We start from the raw sequence: 22,278 nt of genomic DNA, 5'->3' as shown, positions 1-22,278 counted from the left end.
CTGGTTTTCTTTCCTATCTTAGAAGGAAAGTATTAGGTCTTTCACCTTTAATTGTAAGATTAACTGTAGGCCTTTTATAGATACTCTCATCAATTTAGAAGCTCTCCTCTATTTCTGTGTTTCTAAGGGTTTTATCATGAATGGGTTTGAATTTTGTCAAATATTTTTTCTGCACTGATTGATATGAACATGTGTGTTTTGTTTTTTCTTTAGTTAACCTGTTAATATGGTGGATTAAATTGGTTGATTTTGAAATATTGAATCATTGGAATATGCACATGCCTGGTCATGGTGTATAATTAGTTTTATATATTAATTCTATTTCCACTGTTTTGTTCAGGAATTTTTACTCTGTATACATGAGAGATACTCATCTTTGTTGTATTTTTATTTTTTTTTTTTGTACTGCCTTTGCCTGGGTTTTTAGTTTGTTTTCTTCTTTTGTTTTTTGGCTTTTTAATGAGATATGATTGACACGTAACATTATCTTAGTTTCAGGTGTACAACATAATGATTCAATATTTGTATATATTTGTGAAATAGTCACCTTAGTAAGATTAGTTAACTTCCATCACCGCATATAGTCATAAATTCTTTTTTCTCGTGATGAGGACTTGTAAGATCTATTCTCTTAGCAACTTTCAAATATACAATACAGTATTATTAACTGTAATAATAGCACCACGTTGTACATTACATCCCCAGTATTTATTTATTGTATAACTGGAAGTTTGTACCTTTTGACCATCTTTCCTTCTTTAACCCACCCTGCACCCCCGTCTCTTGCAACCACCAGTCTTCTCTATGTTGGTGAGTTCAGTTTGTTGTTATTGTTGTTTTTGTTTTAGATTCCACGTGTAAGTGAGATCTTACTGTATTTGTCTTTCTCTGTCTGATTTATTTCACTTAGCACAGTGCCCTCAAGATCCAATCCATATTGTCACATATGGCAAGATTTATTTTTGTGGCTGAAAAGTATTCTATTGTATATATACAATTCCAGAAGTGGAATTTCTGGATCATATGGTAGTTCTATTTTTAAGTTTTTGAGGACTCTCCATACTGTTTTCCATAGTAGCTGCACCAATTTGCATTCTCACTAATAGTACACAAGGGTTCCCTTTTTACCACATCTTTGCCAACACTTTTTATTTCTTATCTTTTGGATGAAAACCATTTTAACAGGTGCGAGATAATGTTTCATTTTGGTTTTGATCTACATTTCCTTGATAATTAGTGATGTTGAGCACCTTTTCATGTTGGCCATTTATATGTCTTCTTTAGAAAAATGTCTATTCAGCTCCTCTGCCCATTTTTTGATAGGATTGTTTGTTTCTTTGCCATTGAGTTTATGAGTTCTTTGTACATTTTCTGTATCAACTTGTTGATCTTAAAAGTAAAAGTCAGTTATTTTACCAGAAAAAATGGGTTTATTTGGGAATAGCAGAGAATTGCAGTTTGGAACAAGCAAGCCATGGCAAAAATCATAGGCAAGTTTAACAAACAAAGTGAGGAACATTTTATAGAGAAAAATGAGGAAGTCAGGAAAGGTTGTTTTGAATGGAAGTCCTTTGGAGAAAAGTGAGAGTTCAGGGTGAAGATGGTTTCTCATTGGCTTAGTTCCTGGGGTAGTTGATTTCTTATAGGAGATGTGATGTACTGTCTTTCCTGTTGGGGCCTGTAATTGATGATTCCATTCTTGGAACTGTAATTGACAGTTCTTCCTGTAATTGATGAAGAGAGTTACTGTGTGAGAGTTCTCCCTTCTGGCCCTCCAACTCCATTTTAGTGAGACTTCCCTTTATTAACTTTCACAAACACCTTGTCAAATATTTGTTGATTTGCAAACATTTTCTCCCTTTCCATATGTTGCTTTTTAATTTTGTCTATGGTTTCCTCTGCTGTGCAGAAGCTTTTTAATTTGATGTAGTCCCATTTGTTGATTTTTGCTTTTGGCTGTGGTATCAGTGTAATGCTGGGCTCATAAAATGAGTTTGAGAGTATTCCCTCTTTTATTTTTTGAAAGAGTTTGAGAAGGATTGATATAAATCTCCTTATTATTTTTTTTAGTTGCTTGAAGTGTAAAGTTAGGTGTCTGAGGGTTGTTTTTCTTTGTTTTGTTTTGTTTTGTTTTGTTACTGTAGGTGTTTATTGCCATGAACTTCCTTCTTAGAACTGCTTTTGCTGCATTCCAAAAGTTTTGGTATATTTTTTCCATTTTTGTTTGTTTCAAGATTTTTTGAAATTTCCCTTTTAATTTCTTTTTGACCCGCTGGTTACTAATGTGTTAATTTCCACATTTCTGTGAATTTTTCCAGTCTTTCCTGTTATTGGTTTCTAGTGTTATACCTTTGTGGTTGGAAAAGATCCTTGGTATGATTTCATTCTTTCTAAATTTGTTAAGACTTGTTTTGTAACCTAACTTGATGTATCCTGAAGAATGTTCCATGTGTGTTTGAGAAGAATGTATATTGTGCTGCTGTTGGATGGAATGTTTTGTATATATCTGTTAGATCCATCTGCTCTGAAGTATAGGTTATGTCCAACCTTATCAATTTCCTGTCTAGATAATGTATCTATTGTTGAAAGTATAATATTGAAGTCCCTTACTATTATTGTGTTGTTGTCTATTTCTCTCTTCAGATATGTTGTATTTACTTAATATTATTTAGGCACTACAATGTTGGGGTCATAAAAATTTTTAATAGTTATATCCTCTTGATGAATTGACCCCTTTATAATTATATAATAAACTTTTTTTTGTCTCTTGTTCTTATTTTTGACTTAACCTCTCTTCTGTCTGATAAAAGTGTAGCTACCCTTATTCTCTTTTGGTTTCCATTTGTATGGAATATCTTTTTCCATCCCTTGATTTTGAGCCTATGTGTGTCCTTAAAGCTGAAGTGGGTCTTATAGGCAGCATATAATTGGGTATTGTTTTTTTAATCCATTCAGCCACTTGAGGTCTTTATTGGAAAATTTAATCCATTTATATTTAAAATAATTATTGAGTAGGTATGGATTTACTAATGTCATCTTATTGTTTTCTGGCTGTTTTACAGTTCCTTTGTTCATTTCTTCCTCTCTTCCTCTCATCAATTTGTGAATTGATGATTTTCCATAGTGGTGCTTTGATTTCCTTCTCTTTCATGTTATCTACTGAAGGTTTTTGCTTTGTGGTTACTGTGAGGCATATATAAAATATAAGTCTATTTTCTGTTGATGACAATTGTTTATTCTTCCTGTTTATTATATAATTGTTTCAATTATTTCCTCTTCAGATGTTTTAGAAGCACATCAGACAAGGTTATAATGTTTCCTTAAACCATGAAGTATAATTTAGAAAGCTTAAAGGGGGAAAAAAGTTCTATTCTACTTACCCATATTTTTACATGATGCTCTTTCTTCCTTCCTGATATTACTAAGTTCCTTGTTTTGTTGTTTGCTTTGTATTTAGAGAACTTACTTGAGCCATTTTTAAAAGGTAGGTCTGCTACCAACAAATTCTCTTCATTTTTCTTCATCTGAGAATGTCCTGATTTTCCCTTTATTCCTAAAGAATATTTTGCTGGACATAGGAGCCTGGATTGATAGTTCTTTTGTTTTAGCATCTGAAAAATACTGTGCTGCTTCCTTTAAGTTTCATGTTTTCTGAGGTGAAATTCACTGCCATTCTGAGTATTTTTTCCCCTATGCAAGAAGTTTTCTCTGGCTGCTTGCAAGTTTTTTCTGTAGTATTCTGATGTTTAATGGTGTGTTTTGGCATGGATTTCTTTGGGTTTATTCTGTTTGGTGTTTGTTCATCTTCTTGAATCTGTAGGTCTATGTGTCTTGGCCATATTTTGGAATTTTTTTAGACCCTATTTTTCTAAGTAGTTTTACAGACCTGCCTATTTTCTCTTCTCCTTCTGGGACTCTGATGATGTGAGTGTAAGATCTTTTGTAAATCATCACACAAGTCCCTGAGGCTCTGTTCATTTTTGTTTCCATTCTGTTTTTTCTTTCCTGTTATTCAGATTGGTTAATTTCTATTGTTATACCTTCCAGTTCACTGATCCCTCTGATCCCTCCTTTGTGCTGCTGAATCTATCTACCAATATTTTTATTTTATTAATTTATAAAATTCCCATTTTGTTCTTTGTTAATCTTCCATTTCTTTGCTGAGACTTTCTGTATCTTTGCTCAGGTCTTCTACTTATTCATTTGTTTCTAATATGTTTATAATTGCTCATTGAAGCATTTTTATTATAGCTGTGTTAATATCTTGTCAGATTATTCTGACATCTCTGTTATTTTGGTGTCAGCATCTATTGATTTTCTTTTCTCATTCAAGTTGAGATTTTTCTAGTTCTTGGTAGGATGAGTGATTTTTGATGAATGACTCTGGATCTTATTTAAACCTTCCATTTTAGCTGGTTTTTCCTGACACCATTCCAGCAGTGGGAAGGGGATTGCCATCTCCTTACTGCCAGGTTGAGGTAGAAATCCAGTTTCCCCACTTGACCTCCCTTGACACCCAAGGAAGGGCTCCTTGTTATTCTTGGAAGGGAATGGGAGTTCCAGCCCCCTGACTGGTTTCCACTGACACTGTGACAGGGGTGGCCTTATTACTGCTGGGCAATGGTGAAAGTTCTTACTCTTTTCTGATACCACCCCAATGGGGAGAAGGGGGAGATCCTCATTAATGCTGGGTGGAGATGGAAGTCCTGGTTCCCCATGTGGTCTCCACTGACACTGTGTGTGGGAAGGGGCTTGTTACCATCCAAGGGGGTTGAAAATCCTGGACCCCCTTCTCTAATTACCCTTGTGGTGTGTTTGGGCACTTCATTAAAACCTCATGTGATTGGAAATCTAGTTCCTCACTTGTCTTTCACTGACACAGGTGGTCATCAGGCCACAGTGTTTTCTGTGGTGTTTAACTTGAGCAGAGTGGTTATTTTCTAAAACTTTTCTGTCTTGCTAGTTTGCCCTCTTCTTGGTTCTTTGGCTAGAAAGAGTAGCCTTGTTCAAGCTTTTGTTCTCTGCTTCTGTTGGCATTTCTGCGTTGCTGGCTTCTTCAGCTCTGAGTCTGTGAAATAAGAACCAAAAAGAAAACCCAGGAAACTTACAGTAGTTTCAATGTTCCTGACACACTGTGTCAGATTCCATTGTCCCTGGCCAGTCATCCTTTTTCTCTCCAATTTCAGACTTCTTAGTTTATTTTACGTATAATGTCCAGCTTTTAAAATATAAATCTGATCCCATCACAGCTTCAACATACATACTTAAATGTTTTCAGAGGATCCCCGTTGCCTCTGGGATAAAATTAAAATTTCTCAATTCTAATTACAGGGTCCTTCATTATCTTGCACGTATTTTCCTCTCTAGGTTTGTCTTTTGTTATTACTCCCTCACCCACTGATCCCAGCTATGGTGAACTACTTTTAGTTTCACCTAATCACCTCCAGGTTTTACACATATTTGGTTGTTGTTTTTTTATGTAGTCTTCTTTTTTTTCACCCCCAGTTCATTCATTTTTTTCATCCATCCATCTGTCCATCCATCCATCCATCTATCCATTCATCTATCCGTCTAAACATCTATTTCTTTCTTTCTTTCTTTTTGCTTGTTTGTTTGCTGGAAACACTCTTCACCTGGTAAATTTTTACTTCTCTATAAAACTTTTCACCACTGACACATTTTTAAAATTTTATGTTGCTTTACTTCCCTTGCCTTACCACTAGACTATAAGCTCCTTGAAAACAGGGACTTTGAGTATTTTATTCATTGATATATCAAAGTGCCTATAATGATGCTTGCCACATAAAAACCCCTAAATCAGTATTTGTTGATGAATGAGTGAATGAACGACTAAATGAAACCTCACTTTTGGAAATCTCTGACCACTTCCTAATGTATCTTCCTACATTGTGTCTTTACAGGCAATCCCCAACACATTCACATCCCGTACATACAAATAAATGGTCCCTGGTGTCACCCGAATTGGGGAAATTGATTACCATTAAATTATTGGTTGAAATGCCCTTCCTTTACTTTATTCCTACCTTCTCCCTAAAGTCAGTGCTTATAGGAGTACTCTACTCATTATTTTTTATCATTTCCCAGAGGTGGAATAGAATCAGTGAAAATAATGTTGTAAGAAAGGCTATATCCCTCTTTTTAGTATTCTTCCTTCGCAAGCACCGTTTTCTTGGTCACGTGTTAGTCCCAGTGATACTCTAGATTTTATTCCATCTCCTCAATATCATTCATTCATTCATTTTTTAATCTTTTTTTTACATCTTTATTGGAGTATGATTGCTTTACAATGGTGTGTTAGTTTCTGCTTTATAACAAAGTGAATCAGTTATACATATACATATGTTCCCATATCTCTTCCCTCTTGCGTCTCCCTCCCTCCCACCCTCCCTATCCCACCCCTCTAGGTGGTCACAAAGCACCAAGTTGATCTCCCTGTGCTATGTGGCTGCTTCCCACTAGCTATCTATTTTACATTTGGTAGTGTATATATGTCCATGCCACTCTCTCACTTTGTCACAGCTTACCCTTCCCCCTCCCCATATCCTCAAGTCCATCCTCTAGTAGGTCTGTACATAATATTAAAATCATCATTTTAACCATTTTTCAATGTACAGTTCAGTGACGCTAAGCACATTCACAATGCTGTACAACCATCTCCACCATCCATCTCTACTTTACCCATTAAACAATAACTCATATTCCTCCCACCCACTAGTCCCTGGCATCCACCATGCTACTTTCTGTTTCTTAGAATCTGACTACTCTAGGAACTTCATATAAATGGAATCATAAAATATCTGTCCTTTTGTGACTGACTTATTTCGCTTAACATAGTGTATTCAAGGTTCATCCATGTTATAGCATGTGTCAGAATTTCCTACCTTTATACAATATTCCTCGGTATGTATATACCATATTTTGTTTATCCATTTATTTATAAATGGACTCTTGGGTTGCTTCCACCTTTTGTTTATTGTGAATAATAATGCTGCTCTGAACATGACTGTACAAATATCTGTTCAAGTCCCTGCTTTCTCTTCTTTTGGGTGTATAATGAGAAGTGGAATTCCCGAATTATATGGTAATTCTGTGTTTAATTGTTTAGGAATTGCATACAGTACCTCAAGGGTTATGGTTTGCACCTCTGTGTACTGTGTGTGTCCCTCCAACTCTACACTGAAACCACCCTTTCTCTGTCTCCCTCTGTCCCCTTTCTCTCTCTTTGTGTCTCTGTCTCTTTCTCCCTCACACACACACAAACACACACACATACTGTCCTACAGTATGTAAGTAAAGGAGAAAAATAGTGAATGGAGGGGAAGATAATAGGGAAATCTGTTTTCCTTCATCATGGTTAGAAGTAAAATCTCTTCACCTCAGAAGAGTTATGGATTATTTGAGAGACAAGATCATAATGGTAGAGCTGTGGCACTGCTCTTGTGTATCAGAGAGAGAGGTGCTTTGATTATTCTGTCAACCTCCTTCTGACTCCAGCCTCAGTCCCTCTGTAGTTTATCAGTGTTCCGCTGTGAGTGCCACTGTAGTCATGCCCTTCTCTTAATTCCTATATCATCCATATAACCTGCCACACTATTTGTATTTGATTTTCTCCTTTATGATTTAAAGAGTGTTACTCTTGTCTTCCTATCTCCTTCAAGACAGAGACCGTATTTTATATTTCTCTTATATACCACACAGTGCAAAGAAAATTCCTGTGTATTGTGCCCTCCTTAAATCCTTATTACTAACAGATTGAGTTTCAGGATTCTACTAGCAGCAGTGAGTTAAGAACCATTTTGTTGCTATGAGCTAATCTCACTTCCCTAGTACTGCTTTTCAATTTAATCACTAAAATAGTTTTTAATAACTTCATCTAAATGTTTTGGCTAGTCATGTTGCCATATATTTAATAGATATTTTTGATAGTCTTTGAGGATTTCTTTCAAAATTTTAATCGAATTTGCTATTTGTTGTAGTGAAAGTGAAGGCTCTTCTGCCTGAGCCATTTTATAGTAGTTGGCCAAAGTTCAATACATTCTGAATTTTTCTTGATTGGGGGTTTTTATCTTTGGCGATACAAAATTCTGTGTATTCCAAATTACACGTGCTATACTTTTCTCCATATTAGAGGGTTTTATAAGTAATTGTCTGGGTTTGTCTTCTCCAACTTCTTTAGCCAGTACATTTCCTCATGTACTTCTCCTAATTTACCTGTTGTTGTTGTTTAAATGAATATTTTGAGTTTTTTTTAGGCATTTTTAAAGTGTCTGAAATATGAGTCATGAAAATCTGACATGTATTTTGTATTATCTACTTAACAACTCCATGGCAAAGCTGCCAACATGAAATGGCTGGGATAAAACTAAAATTTAACCTATATTGAAATAAAACAATAAAAACATCCTTAAAGACTGTTGAAGCTATCACATTTAATACATTTTGCTGTAAACTTTATATGATGCAGACATTTTATGAAATATTGATACTTTTTTTGTTTCTAACAGAGCAGTTTAGATAAATGGATGACTCAATAATTTGCAAAAAATTTTAACATGCTAGGGAAGAACTTTCCAAAGTAGAAGAAAGGAAGTGAGCATTCTCAGAAGGCATTACTAAATGTACCATGTTACTTACTACTCTAGATTGATATACCTTAGCCATAAAATTTGTTTAAAATGACCCCAGAAATGATAGCAATCAGCTGTGTCACATACTAAATTTTGACTCCAAGTTATTAGAAATAACAAACTAAATTATACCTACTTTACAAATCATTGAAATCCTGAAGATGCTGAAAAGTTAAAATAACAACAAAAAAATTTTAAGATGTTTAAAAGAAGTTAGTATAAACAGAAAAATTCCCACATGAAATGCTGAAATTTGAGAAAGTGATAAGATGTAATTTTCTGAATATAAGACTAAATACCTTGTGATCCTTAAGATTAAACATCCATTGATATTTTTTATTGTTCTTCAAGGAAAACACTTAATACATACTATTAAGACAAAATGAAAACTAATTAAATGCAACTTTGCAGATATTTTCAAAATTGCTAAAAACTAATACCTAATATAGATAAGCTTTTAATAAATCTGTAAGTTTAGGGCACTGAATATTAGTAAATTATTTTATTTAAGGAATCTAGAACCAGTTAGTGTGTAATACATGGATACATTTAAGTTACTTCTTGACTACAGGACTTGTCTATACAAATGAAATGCTCTTTTCAATAGAACTAACGTATTATAAACACTTCTTCATTTATTGAAAGCATCAAACTCAACAGTGTGCAATACTCTGTGCATTTGTTCCCAGCCTTTAATTTGCGAATGAGCCACCTGAGGATCTTGTTAAAATATAGATTCTGATTCATTAGGTCTGGGGTGGGGCCTGAGGATCTGCATTTCTGACAAGCTCCCAGAGGATGCTAATGCTACTTCTCTGGGGATGACACTCAGAGTAACAAGGCTGTAAAGAATAGAAAATATCCAGAACAAAATTAACAATGAATGTGTTTAGATTTCTCTGTTTTCACTGGCTTCAGTTCTTTAATTTGCTAATTTACTTTTGATGCCAGGGATATTTCATACCAATTTATTAAATTTTATTTAAGCATATGTTAAGATTAATAATTTTATTTTATAATAACTCTTCTGAACTTATAATGTTATACATCACTTGATTACATTACTTTTTAAGTTGGAGAGGTTGTTGTAAGACTGGTGGGCTGTAGTCAGCTCTGATACTCATTTAGCGATGTGACCTTAGGCAAGTTACTCAACTCCCTGAGCCTATTTCAAATATTTGCTTTTAGAAATCAGAGTTTATTCTTCAAATCACCACTAGTGAAACCAGGCGGGGTGATCTGGAACCACAACGTTACAAGCAAAACCATCATCATACAATAATTTGAGTAATATCAGCAGAAGAATGCTAACTAACAGTAGAGGAAAACGTATCTATTTTGTTTGATTGGTCGTGTTCTTTTTTGTTAGTTTTAAGTTTTCAATTGGTTCTGAAGATACTGTTTTTTGGAATTATGGTCTTTTTTTCTAATAGATATGAAGGCATTTTTGCACATAAATTCTGTGCAAAAGTTTGCACTTAAAATTTGTTCTTCGTCCTGGCATTACCTATAAACCATCTTTACAGTGAACTGATAAGCACTTAATTTTCATGAGTCAGTGGCATGTGGTGTTGATAAGCTGAATACCAATTTCAAAATACTTTATTTTTTAAAATTTAGTTGCTTTAAACCTTGGTTTTGAGTATTTACTTTTATGCAAATAGTAAAAGAAACATTGTTTCCTGTTTTTAGAATCAAGTCACTTGGAACAGCAACTTGAAGAAGCTAATTCTGTGAGGCGAGAACTAGATGATGCTTTTAGACAAATCAAGGCTTATGAAAAACAAATCAAAACATTACAGCAAGAAAGGGAAGAATTAAATAAGGTAAAAATACATAGATAGATTGTTAAAGCCTTTTCTGAATTCTTAATCTTGTTTAATTTGTATACTGAAAGCATTCATAAGGACTTACAATAATATATAGTATACTTAGTCTGTAAAGAGATGGTTTAAAAATTTAAGAATTATTTTGGTGTATGACATTCGATGAATGGCTAGTTATGAAGAAACTTCTAAATTTTCGAGGCTTCAAAGTTCAGAATCTTTTGTTCTTTTGGAGAGTTAATAATCAAAGGACTTGATTAAAAGTAAATGTTATTGAAAGAAATATTATGAAGAAGTGAGAGAATAGTAAAAATTGTTTAGTGTCTATGGAAGAATGAAAAATACAGGCATATTTTCATTGTGACTTGCTAATATGAACATTCTTTAAAGATTATGATAGAAAATTTCTTTAATTCTTTAATCATTTTTTTAGATGTCAGTTTATCTTTCAAAGCATGGATGAATAAACTGAAGTTACTTTCGTAAGAACTTTGTGAACATGTAAATATTACTATAAACATCAACAAAATTTGTTAATAGCTAGGACACAGTAACACAGTCCATAGGATATAGAATAATCGAGCATTAGAGAAAAATACTTTACATAAATGATATGCTGTGTGTACTTTGCCTTTCATTAACAAATTTTAGAATGTTGGAATTAATACTAGCCAATGCAAAAAAGAAATGAGTGGTTTATGGCATAGTATAAATTGTATTCAATGATGTTGTATATAATTCATTGATAAAACAGATGAAGTCCTTCTGGGGAAGACTTATAAGTCTTGCTGCCTATAAAGAAATGGAGGTAATTAAAAATAAAACAAATAACCTTTTGCCAATGAAGCTAATCAAAAATATTAACAGAATGCTATGAAGGTCAAAGTGAATTAGATTAGTATATTTTTACTTTTTTCTTGATGCACTTTCAAGCAGTGTTTTGTATAGATTCATTTATATTCATGGTCAATTTAATAATATTTGGAATTTATAACAGACATCCTATTTGTTTTAATAATATTATATTAATAGTTACTATTATGTATTTAAAGGTAGGATTACTCAGCCAAACTTGGTTAACATAATAAGGATGAGCATCTGATATCTAGATTTATAGTAACAGGTACTTGGCCAATTTTTAATAAGTTTTAATATTAAAAATCCTTTCAGTATATTTTGAGAAGAGAGTAGTACTGAAATGAAACACATCATATTGATAAAGAATTTTAAATGATTTGCCTGATATCCTACAGGTAGCAGATATTCTTTTCAAGATTTTTTCATTTGATGCATATAAAAAATAAATGTACCATTATATAAGTTTTGACGCAAATAATAAAATGAACCAAACATCCAACTTAAGAAATAGAGCGTTACCTATTTTGTGACATAGCCCTGGGTAGTCATTTCCTATTCCTTTCTCATCACTTCCCTGACAATGGTAATCACTGTTCTGAATTTTATGTTAATCATTCCCTTACTTAAAAAAATTTTATCACATATTAGTGTATCTCTAAACAGTATATTAGTGTTGGCTTTTTTTGAGCTTTGTAAAATGGTATATGCAATCTTTTGCAATTTGCTTTTTTCACTCAACGTTGTTTCTAAGATTTGTCTGTATAGCTGTTGATCATTTATTTAGTTGCTATAAAATACACCATTATGTCAGCACCCACAATTTACTTATCTAATTTTTTGTTTGCAGACATTTAGGTTGCTTATAATTAATAGCTACTATACGTGATGCTGCTATGATTATTCTTGAACATATATCCAGACACACACACACACACACACACACACACACACACACACACACACAAACACGAATAGAATAATTGGGTCATACGCGATGGAAATATTGTATTTTTTATGATGATGTCAAATCATTTTCCACTGCTTCTACCAGTTTATACTCCTACCGATAGTGTACAGGAGTTTTTATATTCAACAGTACTTTATATTACTAGATATATTATTTTTGGCCAACCTAATCTAAGTTGACATTTTAGGTCTAAAATGATGTTTTAGTATGGTCTTAATCTGCATTCTCTAATTACTAATGAGGCTGAGTATCCTCACACATGTCCATTTATCATTTATATTTCTTCTTTTGTGAAATGCTTCTTGATATACTTTATACATTTTTCTGTTGGGTTGTTTGTCTTTTCCTTATTGGTTTGTAAGAATTTTCTGGACATGCTAATCTTTTATCGATTATGTATGTTACAGATATCTCCCAGGTGGTGGCTTGTCTTTTCATTTTGTTTATGGGAGCTTTTGACTAACAAAAGTTTTTAGTCTTAATGTAGTCAAATTTATCAATCTTCATTTTTATGATTATTGCATTTGCTGGCTTATGTAAGAAATCTGAGGTAAAAAACAATTCTCCTAAATTTTTATCTTGAAGTTTTTAAGTTTGGTTTTCATATTTAAATTTTTAATGCATCAGAAATTTATTTTTGTGTATCATATAAGGATCCAATTTCACTTTTTCCCATATGGCTAGCCAGTTGTTCATTTACTAAATAGGCCCTCCTTCCCTTAGTGATGTGCAGTGTCACCTCTGTCATATATTAAAGTTCCATTTATGCATGGGTCTATATCTCAACTCTATTCCTTGAAAACTGTGATGGGATTTTGATTAAAATTGCGTTAAATCCATAGAGCAATTTCAAGAGAATTGACATCATTATAACATTGAGTCTTTACGTTCTTATCCATGTTTATTAATATCATTCTAAATGCACACAAGATTTCAAGAGCAAGGAAAGATTATTACGATTTACAGTCAGAAAAGCAAAACAAGACATAAACCAGGTGGCTTTCCTGTATGCCCGTTCTCACCCTTTAGGGCAACACAATGAGAGCTGGTTGGATAAAACCCTACACATATGGAGACTGTATGGTAGAGAAAGAGCCCCGAAATAGTGAATCAGGGTGTTTACATAGAGGAGAGAGGCAGATGCTTCCTGCTTCCCCTCTATCTCTACCCACCTTTCTGCGGGTCTCCTTGGAAACCTTAAGAGAAGGATCTAGGACTCTTTGGAATATAAATAAGTCACTCCGGTGGAAAGATGTGTCCAAGTCTCCAGCTCTATAAAGAGATTTTCTCCTTGGTACAAGCTCTTATCTCTCTCTCCAACCCTCCTTGAAATGTAAACACATAAGTCCAGGAGTTAAATCTCTTTGGAGTTTTCTCACTACGTATCTAAATTAGTCATAAATTACTTTACAAGGCTTGCTTTTAACTCATGTTCCAAGTTTCAGTAAAATTTGCTTAGAAAGGCCTAACTGTACAAAAACATAAAGTTATTTTCTCTGCAGTCCCACAGTCTTTTTATCCACAAACATGGTATGTCACTCTGTATCGTTAGAGTATTTTAAAATGTTTCTCCATAAAATTCTGTACAGGTCTTGTTTGCCTTTCCTTAAATTTATGATTGTAAGTTTTCATATTTTAAATGGTACCTTGAAAATTATACTTTCTTACTGATTCTGTTCTAGGAACATTGCTAAACTCTTATTAATTGTAATAATATATTTGAGATTCTTTGAGGTTTTATGAAATAATGACAGGTTTTTTTCTTTGTCTTTTGATTTTTTTTTTTTTTTTTACTTTCTTTCCTTGTCTTACTGTATAAGCTAGGACCTCAAAAACATTCAATAGAAGTGATGATAGCAGGCATCCCTATCTTATTCCTGATTTCTAAGAAAATAATAATGTTTTCTGTCAGTTTTTGGTAAATACTTTTTATCAGGTTAAGAAAATTATCTTCTATTCCTATTTTGCTAATCATTTTTATCAAAAATGGGTATTGACTTTATTAAATGTGCTTTTTTTGCACAGTATTGCAACAAATTTCTAGAAATTTGTTAATATCTATTGATGGAATTATATGATTGTTCTCCTTTAATAAATTGGTCTGGGGCTTCTGTGGTGGCGCAGTGGTTAAGAATCTGCCTGCCAATGCAGTGGACATGGGTTCGAGCCCTGGCCCGGGAAGATCCCACATGCCGCGGAGCACCTTAGCCCCTGTGCCACAACTGCTGAGCCTGTGCTCTAGAGCCCGTGTGCCACAACTACTGAAGCCCGCGCGCCTAGAGCCCATGCTCCGCAACAAGAGAAGCCACCGCAATGAGAAGCCCATGAACCTCAATGAAGAGTATCCCCCACTCGCTTCAACTAGAGAAAGCCCGGGCGCAGCAACAAAGACCCAACTCAGCCAAAAATAAATAAAAATAAATTGGTTTGATGACTTACATTTATAAACTTTTTCTAACATTAAACCATTTTTACTTTTCTGGGTTAAAACTGAATTGCCCATGTATTGTCTCCTAAATATTAATATGGTAATATAGGTAACAGTTATGTTGCATCTGTTCTAATAGTACTGTTTTAAGTGCTTTACATTTATTAGCTCATTTAATCTTTTAAAGAACCCTGTGATTTACGTATTAGTAGTAGTAGCAGCAGCAGCAGCAGCAGCAGTGGTAGTAGTGTTTTTATTTTATAAATGATGAGATCCCACACAGAGAAGTTAGATACATTTGCTCAAGATCATAGGGCTAGAAAGTGGGGGAACTGGAATTTCAACACAGGGAGTTGAGTTCCAGAGTTCATGTTTACCCACTTTATATATCACTGACCTGATTTGCTAATGTCTTTGGGGTTTTTTAGGACTTTTTGTTTTCTTCAATGAGATTGGCTTTTTTTTTTTTTCCTTTGGTATCAAGATTATACTGGTCTTATAGAGTTAGCTGAGTAGCACTGCATCTTTTTCTGTTCTCTAGAGAAGTTTGTAAAAGAAGAATGTTTTGTTCCTTGAAACACATTGGAGGAATCATCTGTAAAACCATCTGAGTCTGGAGATTTTTTTTTCCCACTTGGGGGGATGGGGAATTTTTTTTAACTATTGGTTTAGTTACTTTAATTGTTATAGGACTATTCAGGCATTCTATTTCTTCTTGAAACAGTTTTGCTAAATTTATTTTTATAGGAATTTGTTCATTTCTTAAGTTGAAAAATTTACTGGCATAAGATTTTTCATTGCATCCTTTTACCTTTTTTGATTTCTCCTAGAGTAGTTATAACCTCGCCTTCTTTCTTCATATTATTTCTTTGTGCATTTATTCTTGTTCCCTTGTTTGACCTCACCAGATATTTAGTGAGATCAAAGAACAAGCTTTTGGCTTTGTTGATCTTCATTATTCTCATGTTTCCTTTTCATTAATTTATGTTCTTTATTATCATCTCATATTGGCGGAAGTGGTTAATACGTTGTTCTCTCTTAACTTTTTATGTGGAATTTCATTGAATTTCAACTTTTTTTTAGTTTCAGTGTAAGTATTTCAGGCTATAAATTTCCCCCAATGTATATACAATACCTTTTACCGCATCCCCAAGTTTTAGTCTTTACTAAACATTTTTATTGTTTTCTGTATTTAAAATTTTTTTAGTTCTAAATATTTTAATACCTTTTATGATTTTTCTCCTTGATCTGTGAGTTATTATGGAATTTAGCCTTGTTATTTTTTATTTCTATTTTAACGGTAATATTATTAAAGAATTTGATCTGTATGATATCTGTTCTTTGAAATCTACTGAGAATTACGGCATGATCTAGACCTTTTCATTTTTAAATATTCAATATATGCTTAAGAAGAATGTGTTTCCCGGTGTTGGATGCAAGCTTCTAAATATACATGAAGGTTATTAATTGAGCTTTTCAAATCTTCTTTATATTCACTATTTTTTTAACTGCTTGGTTTATCTATTAATGATTGAGAAATTGGATTTTCTCATGATGATGTATTCACCAGTTTTTCTGTGAAGTTCTAGCAATTTTTTTTCTAATGTATTTTGAGTCTATCTTATGGAATGCACAAAAACTTAGAGTGGAATTTCTTTCTAGTGAATAGAATTTTATTGTTGCTATAATGATGCTTTTTCTATTTAAGTCTAGATTTTGTTTCATAATTTGGTATAACAAACTGCATTTAACTGGTGAACTTACTCCTTTTATACTTATTTTGATTACTAATCTATATGGACATGTTTCTACCACTTTTTGTTTTCTGTTTGTCATGCATTTTCTGTGCTTATCTTTATCCCCTTTCTCACTCTTTTTTTTTTTAAATTGGAGTAAAGTTGATTTACAATGTTGCATTACTTAGTGCTATACAGCAAAGTGAATCAGTTATACGTATACACATATCCACTCTTTTTTAGATTCTTTTCCCATATAGATCATTAGAGAGTATTGACCAGAGTTCCCTGTGCTATACAGTAGGTCCTTATTAGTTTTCTATTTTATATATAGTAGTGTGTGTATGTCAATCGCAATCTCCCACTTATCCCTCCCCACTTCCCCGCTGGTAACCATAAGATTGTTTTCTACATCTGTAACTCTGTTTCTGTTTTGTAAATAAGTGCATTTGTACCATTTTTTTTTAGATCCCAAATATAAGCAGTATCATATGACATATGTCCTTCTCTGTCTGACTTACTTCGCTTAGTATGACAGTCTCTGGGTCCACCCATGTTGCTACAAATGGCATTATTTCATTCTTTTTATGGCTGAGTTTGCTCTTTTTTTAAATTGTGGCAAAATATATGTAACATAAAATTTCTATCCTAATCATTTTTATGTGTATAATTGAGTAGTGTAAGGTACATCACATTGTTGTGAAACCAATCTCCAGAATTCTTTTCATCCTGAAAATATTTTTCTTGATTTTTAATTGAGGTTTTTGTTTTCTTGTTCTCATTTTGCTCACTACTCATTCTAGCAGTTTCTAGTAGTATTGAATTTTATCGTGCATATTTAACAAAGTCTAAATTTAATATCTTTTTTTTAAATTTAATATTGGGTTGGCCAAAAAGTGCCTTCGGTTTTAAAGTAAAAATAAAAGACTTATTTTTCATTTTCACCAAGAACTTTATTGAACAACGTATTCAACCTTTTGTCCCACTACCTTCTGCCATTTTTCAGGCAACTTCATAATTTCATCTTCCAAAACTTTTTATCTTTTTGGGCAAAGAACTGTTCCGGGTACCTTTTACAGTCTTCCAGGGAACTGAAATTTTTTCCGTTAAGAGAATTTTGTGAAGACTGAGATAAATGGAAATCTGAAGGTGCAATGTCTGGTGAATACGGCAGATGAATTAGACTACCCAGCCAAGCTGTAACAGTTTTTGCCTGGTCATCAAAGAAACACGCAGTCTTGTGTTACCCTGATGGAAGGTTATGCGGTTTCTGTTGACTAATTCCAGATGCTTTTGTTGAGTGCTGCTTTCAGTTGGTCTAATGGGAGCAGTACTTGTTGGAGTTAATTGTTTGGTTTTCCGGAAGGAGCTCATAATAGAGGACTCCCTTCCAATCCCACCATATACACAACATCATCTTCTTTGGATGAAGCCCATCCTTTGGTGTGGTTGGTGGTGGTTCATTTCACTTGCCCCACGATCTCTTCTTTTCCGCATTGTTGTACAGTATCCACTTTTCATCACCCATCACAATTTGCTTTAAAAACGGTATGTTTTCGTTACGTTTAAGTAGAGAATCACAGGCAGAAATACGGTCAGGAAGGTTTTTTTCGCTTAACTTATGTTGAACACAAACATCAAAGCGATGGATATAGCCAAGCTGGTGCAAATGATTTTCAGTGCTTGATTTGGATATTTTGAGTATGTCGACTGTCTCCTGTGTGATATAACATTGATTGTTCTCAGTTAATGTCTCGATTTGATCACTATCAACTTCAACTGGTCTACCTGACTGTGGAGCATCATCCAGCAAGAAATCTCCAGCATGAAACCTCGCAAACCACTTTTGACACATTCAGTCAATCACAGCACCTTCTCCATACACTGCACAAATCTTCCTTTTGTGTTTCAGTTGAGTTTTTACCTTTCTTGAAGTAATAAAACATAATATGCTGAAAATGTTGCTTTTTTCTTCCATCTTAAGTATTAAAATGGCTACACAAAAATTCACCAGTTTTGATAAGTTTTTTTTTTAATGTATACTGTTGTGACAGGTGTCACAAGAAAATCTAACAAAATTGTTTCGAATGAGGTTAAAGACAGCTAAGCGCTACTAGAGCCGTCTTACGGGAAAAACCGAATGAACCTTTTGGCCAACGCAGTATCTTAAACTGTTGCTCCCAAACACTTTGAGGACCTTTAACTCTATTGCTTCTTCCCAACTACTGTGCTTTTTTGGGCCAATATGTTAGTCATGTCCTTTTTGTTTACTGTACAAATGAGACAATAATACAATCTTATATACAAGTTTGCTTACATTCATATTTATGTTTACCAATTTCTTAGCCCTCCACTTCTCTTTCATTAGACCTTCCTTCTAAAATCATTTTTCATTTTCCTGAAATAAATATTTAGAGGTTCCTTTAAGTTCAGATCTGGTTGTGGTAAGCTCTGTCAATTTGTGTTTGTAAGAATCTCATTATTTTTTAGCCTCATACTTCAAAAGTAATTTTTCTGTGTGTACAATTTTAATTATTATCTCTTAAAAAATATGTCCTCCTGTTACTATTGTTACTTCTTAGATGTCTGCTCTAATTATCTTTTTTTTTTCCTTTTTGAGGATGGGGAATAGGTGATTTGTGTTTTTTCCCTCTGATTTTTTTTTATTTTTATTTAATGTTATATACTTTATTTTTTAAAGTTTCTGGGTTTGAGTTTCTTCTTATTTTTCTTCATAAATGTAGAGCTTTCTATATTGGCAGATTCATGTTTTTAATGTTAATACTTACATTTTTTCATTTCTGAATGCTCTATACAATGTTTTATAAACAGTTTTTCGTAGTCTTTTTGCCTCATCATTTTAAATAGTCTTTTGTCATTTTCCTATTTTTATGATTTCCTTTTATTTCTTCAAACATTTCATGTATAGCAATCTTATCAGTATCTGATAGTTCTAATATCCAAATACCATTGGGGTTTATTTTTATTGGGGTTTATTGTTTGTAATGTTTGCTTGTGGTTGTTTGTCCTTTGGGTGTTTGGGAAATCTATGGTTGTGAACTTATATGTGTATGCTCTTAAAAAAAAAAAAAAGATATCATTGAGACTCTTCCTCAAAGAAGGTTTGCATTTCCTTTTGCTGGGAGGCAGGTGGTTCTACTGACCCAAGTCTACTTCAGCTCCTTCTAAGTTTCTCACTTTAATTAGCTTTTCTCTTTGCTGCTGGCCCAAGAGTTAGTCTCCACATCAAATACAGCCCTTGTTTTTATCATTTGTAATCATTTGATATAATTTTTAAAAATCTCACAGATATCCATTAAATTTCACAAAATCTTTATGTTTACCATTGTATCTTGTATTCCTATACCTTTATTTGTTTATTTATTTATTGAAACTAAGGTACTGGAAGGTTAAATCTGTTGTTCCTTTGCAGTTAGCATGTTAGCATAAGGAATTGAGAATATGAACAGAGCACCATGCTCCTAGTATCTGTTCAAAAGTAGTTCATTTCTTTTAATTTTGTTCTGAGGTGAATTATTTTGGCTCTTCTTGACTTCATGATAAATATTTTGATGGCCAAATTTGGTCCCTAGGGTGCAGAATTGGTAACTTATATTCTTTTTACGAAACTGTAGGAACTAGTCCAGGCTAGTGAGCGATTAAAAAACCAATCCAAAGAGCTGAAAGACGCACACTGTCAGAGGAAACTGGCCATGCAGGAATTCATGGAGATCAATGAGCGGCTAACAGAATTGCACACCCAAAAACAGAAACTTGCTCGCCATGTCCGAGATAAGGAAGAAGAGGTGGACCTGGTGATGCAAAAAGTTGAAAGCTTAAGGCAAGAACTGCGCAGAACAGAAAGAGCCAAAAAAGAGGTTAGTAGTCAGGCAAATTTGTAGTGCCCATGGGGTAGTGATTAAAGCTGCTTTTTCAGACTAGTGAAGTAATATATATTTCATTCTTTAATTTTTGAAGAGTTTTTTTTTTAGTTTGGTAATAATATTTAATATGAATTTCAACATTTGAGTTATCTATCTATTGCAAGGTAAATTCCCATGGGGAGACATTTTATTGGAGAAACAATTATAACCATGAAATCTGCTTTTTTCATTTTATTTTAAAGCTGGAAGTTCGTACAGAAGCTGTAGCTGCTGAAGCATCTAAAGACAGGAAATTGCGCGAACAGAGCGAGCACTATTCTAAGCAACTGCAAAATGAATTAGAGGGACTGAAGGTATCGTTTGATTTCATATTTATGAAGTTGAATTAATTTTCTCCTCTTTCTGCTTAACAGGACTATGTTATGTTCTCTTTTTGGTGTAGAGTAAAAACTAACTATCCTTCAAACATAGTATTCTTAATTCTCATTCTTATCAATAGGAAGCTGGTATAGACTTCTTAATCATGCTGTAAGGAAAGGGAAGGCTGTATTTAGTGGGGAGAAGAAATCTTTCAGGAAGGAGTTAAAATATTTATGAAGGGGGCTTCCCTGGTGGCACAGTGGTTGAGAGTCCGCCCGCCGATGCAGGGGACACGGGTTCGTGCCCCGGTCCGGTAAGATCCCAAATGCCGCGGAGCGGCTGGGCCCATGAGCCATGGCCGCTGAGCCTGTGCATCCGGAGCGTGTGCTCCGCAACAGGAGAGGCCACAACAGTGAGAGGCCGGTGTAACGCAAAAAAAAAAAAAAAAATTTATGAAGGGCTGCATACCTTGACAAGATATATTGGTAATCTCAGGGGAGGCAGGGTTAGATGTCCAGATCCTCTGTCTTGTTAAGTGACTTAGGAGAAGCTCAGAGGTAGCTTTGCAGATACTTCTGTTAAGTGGGATGAGATGATAATTGGCCTGGATTTAAACATCTCAGCAGAAGTGCTTAGCAAGGGAAATCTTTGCGCCAGCTCTAGTGTTGGACTATCTGCTTTTAAAGCCCAGCCTCATCAGTTACCAGCTGTGTAACGCTGGACAAAACATTTAATCTCTTTGGACCTTAATTTCTCATTTGTAAAACCCTATCTCATTGGTTTCATGTAAGGAGTACATATACATGTATTTAAGCTGCCACATCATAAGTGGTCAGTAACTATTAGCTATAATAATAATATTATATATGTCAAAGTGAGAGAATTAGGATTAATTGACATCGTATTTCTATAACACTAAATTATAATCTGATGTCTGCCTTTTCTTGACTCTACCCTTTGCGTATCCCAATTCCTCTGCCAGCCACCACCTCCACACACTCCTTGTGTGCCTAGTCTAGTATCTTATTAATCCAGCAAATATAAGAAAGAAGTTGAATTGTCATCTCAGGAAGTCTAAATATTCCTTATTCTCTGCTGCTGTAGAGTTTTGTTAATAACTTTACAATAGCTCTTATTATAATTATTTATTCACAAAATGTCTCCCCACCTAAACTGTGACGTAGCTTATTGAAAACATAGACTGGTATATTATTTGTTTTGTTTTGATTGATCATGATTGCACAGTCTTGGTTAGCTTTCCAAAATAGTTATGTTTCTTCTATAAATAGCCTATGCTTCTAGAGCAAGATTAGTGTATAGAAGTCATTACATTACCGTCTCAAATAACTTTCAGTCAGGGACTACTTTGTTTCCAGCACTATCTTAGGTGATTTTGGTAAGCACAAGAATCACAAAGTGCAAACTGGAGGAAATCTTAGAGATTATTTGCATTTGAGGAAAGCGAAACTCAGATGAGTTTAGGATTTTATAGTCTTAAATGATAGAGTACAGTTTAAACCCAAGTTTTCTAATTCTTAGTACCATTCTGTCCACTAGTTTGATTTTTATTT

The 22,278-nt window shown here is 33.9% G+C and overlaps 1 protein-coding gene across 4 annotated transcripts in view; it reads left to right on the top strand.

The window, feature by feature from the left end:
• CDC42BPA (CDC42 binding protein kinase alpha) overlaps positions 1-22,278 on the top strand; it is a 306,002-nt gene that overhangs the window by 181,402 nt on the left and 102,322 nt on the right. For 3 of the 4 annotated variants that reach the window (XM_024739083.1, XM_024739060.1, XM_024739076.1), the window contains exons 12-14: positions 10,341-10,474; positions 20,099-20,341; positions 20,590-20,700. In XM_024739083.1, coding sequence (XP_024594851.1) covers positions 10,341-10,474; positions 20,099-20,341; positions 20,590-20,700 — 488 coding nt within the window. The remainder of the gene's footprint in view (positions 1-10,340; positions 10,475-20,098; positions 20,342-20,589; positions 20,701-22,278) is intronic. The other variant, XM_024739069.1, reaches the window with a different exon arrangement.

This window comes from Neophocaena asiaeorientalis, unplaced genomic scaffold, assembly GCF_003031525.2.
Source record: "Neophocaena asiaeorientalis asiaeorientalis breed wild unplaced genomic scaffold, Neophocaena_asiaeorientalis_V1.1 scaffold347, whole genome shotgun sequence".
Taxonomy (NCBI): Eukaryota; Metazoa; Chordata; class Mammalia; order Artiodactyla; family Phocoenidae; genus Neophocaena; species Neophocaena asiaeorientalis.
Note: the sequence above shows the minus strand (reverse complement) of the source record. Positions and strands in the feature narration are given on the sequence as shown.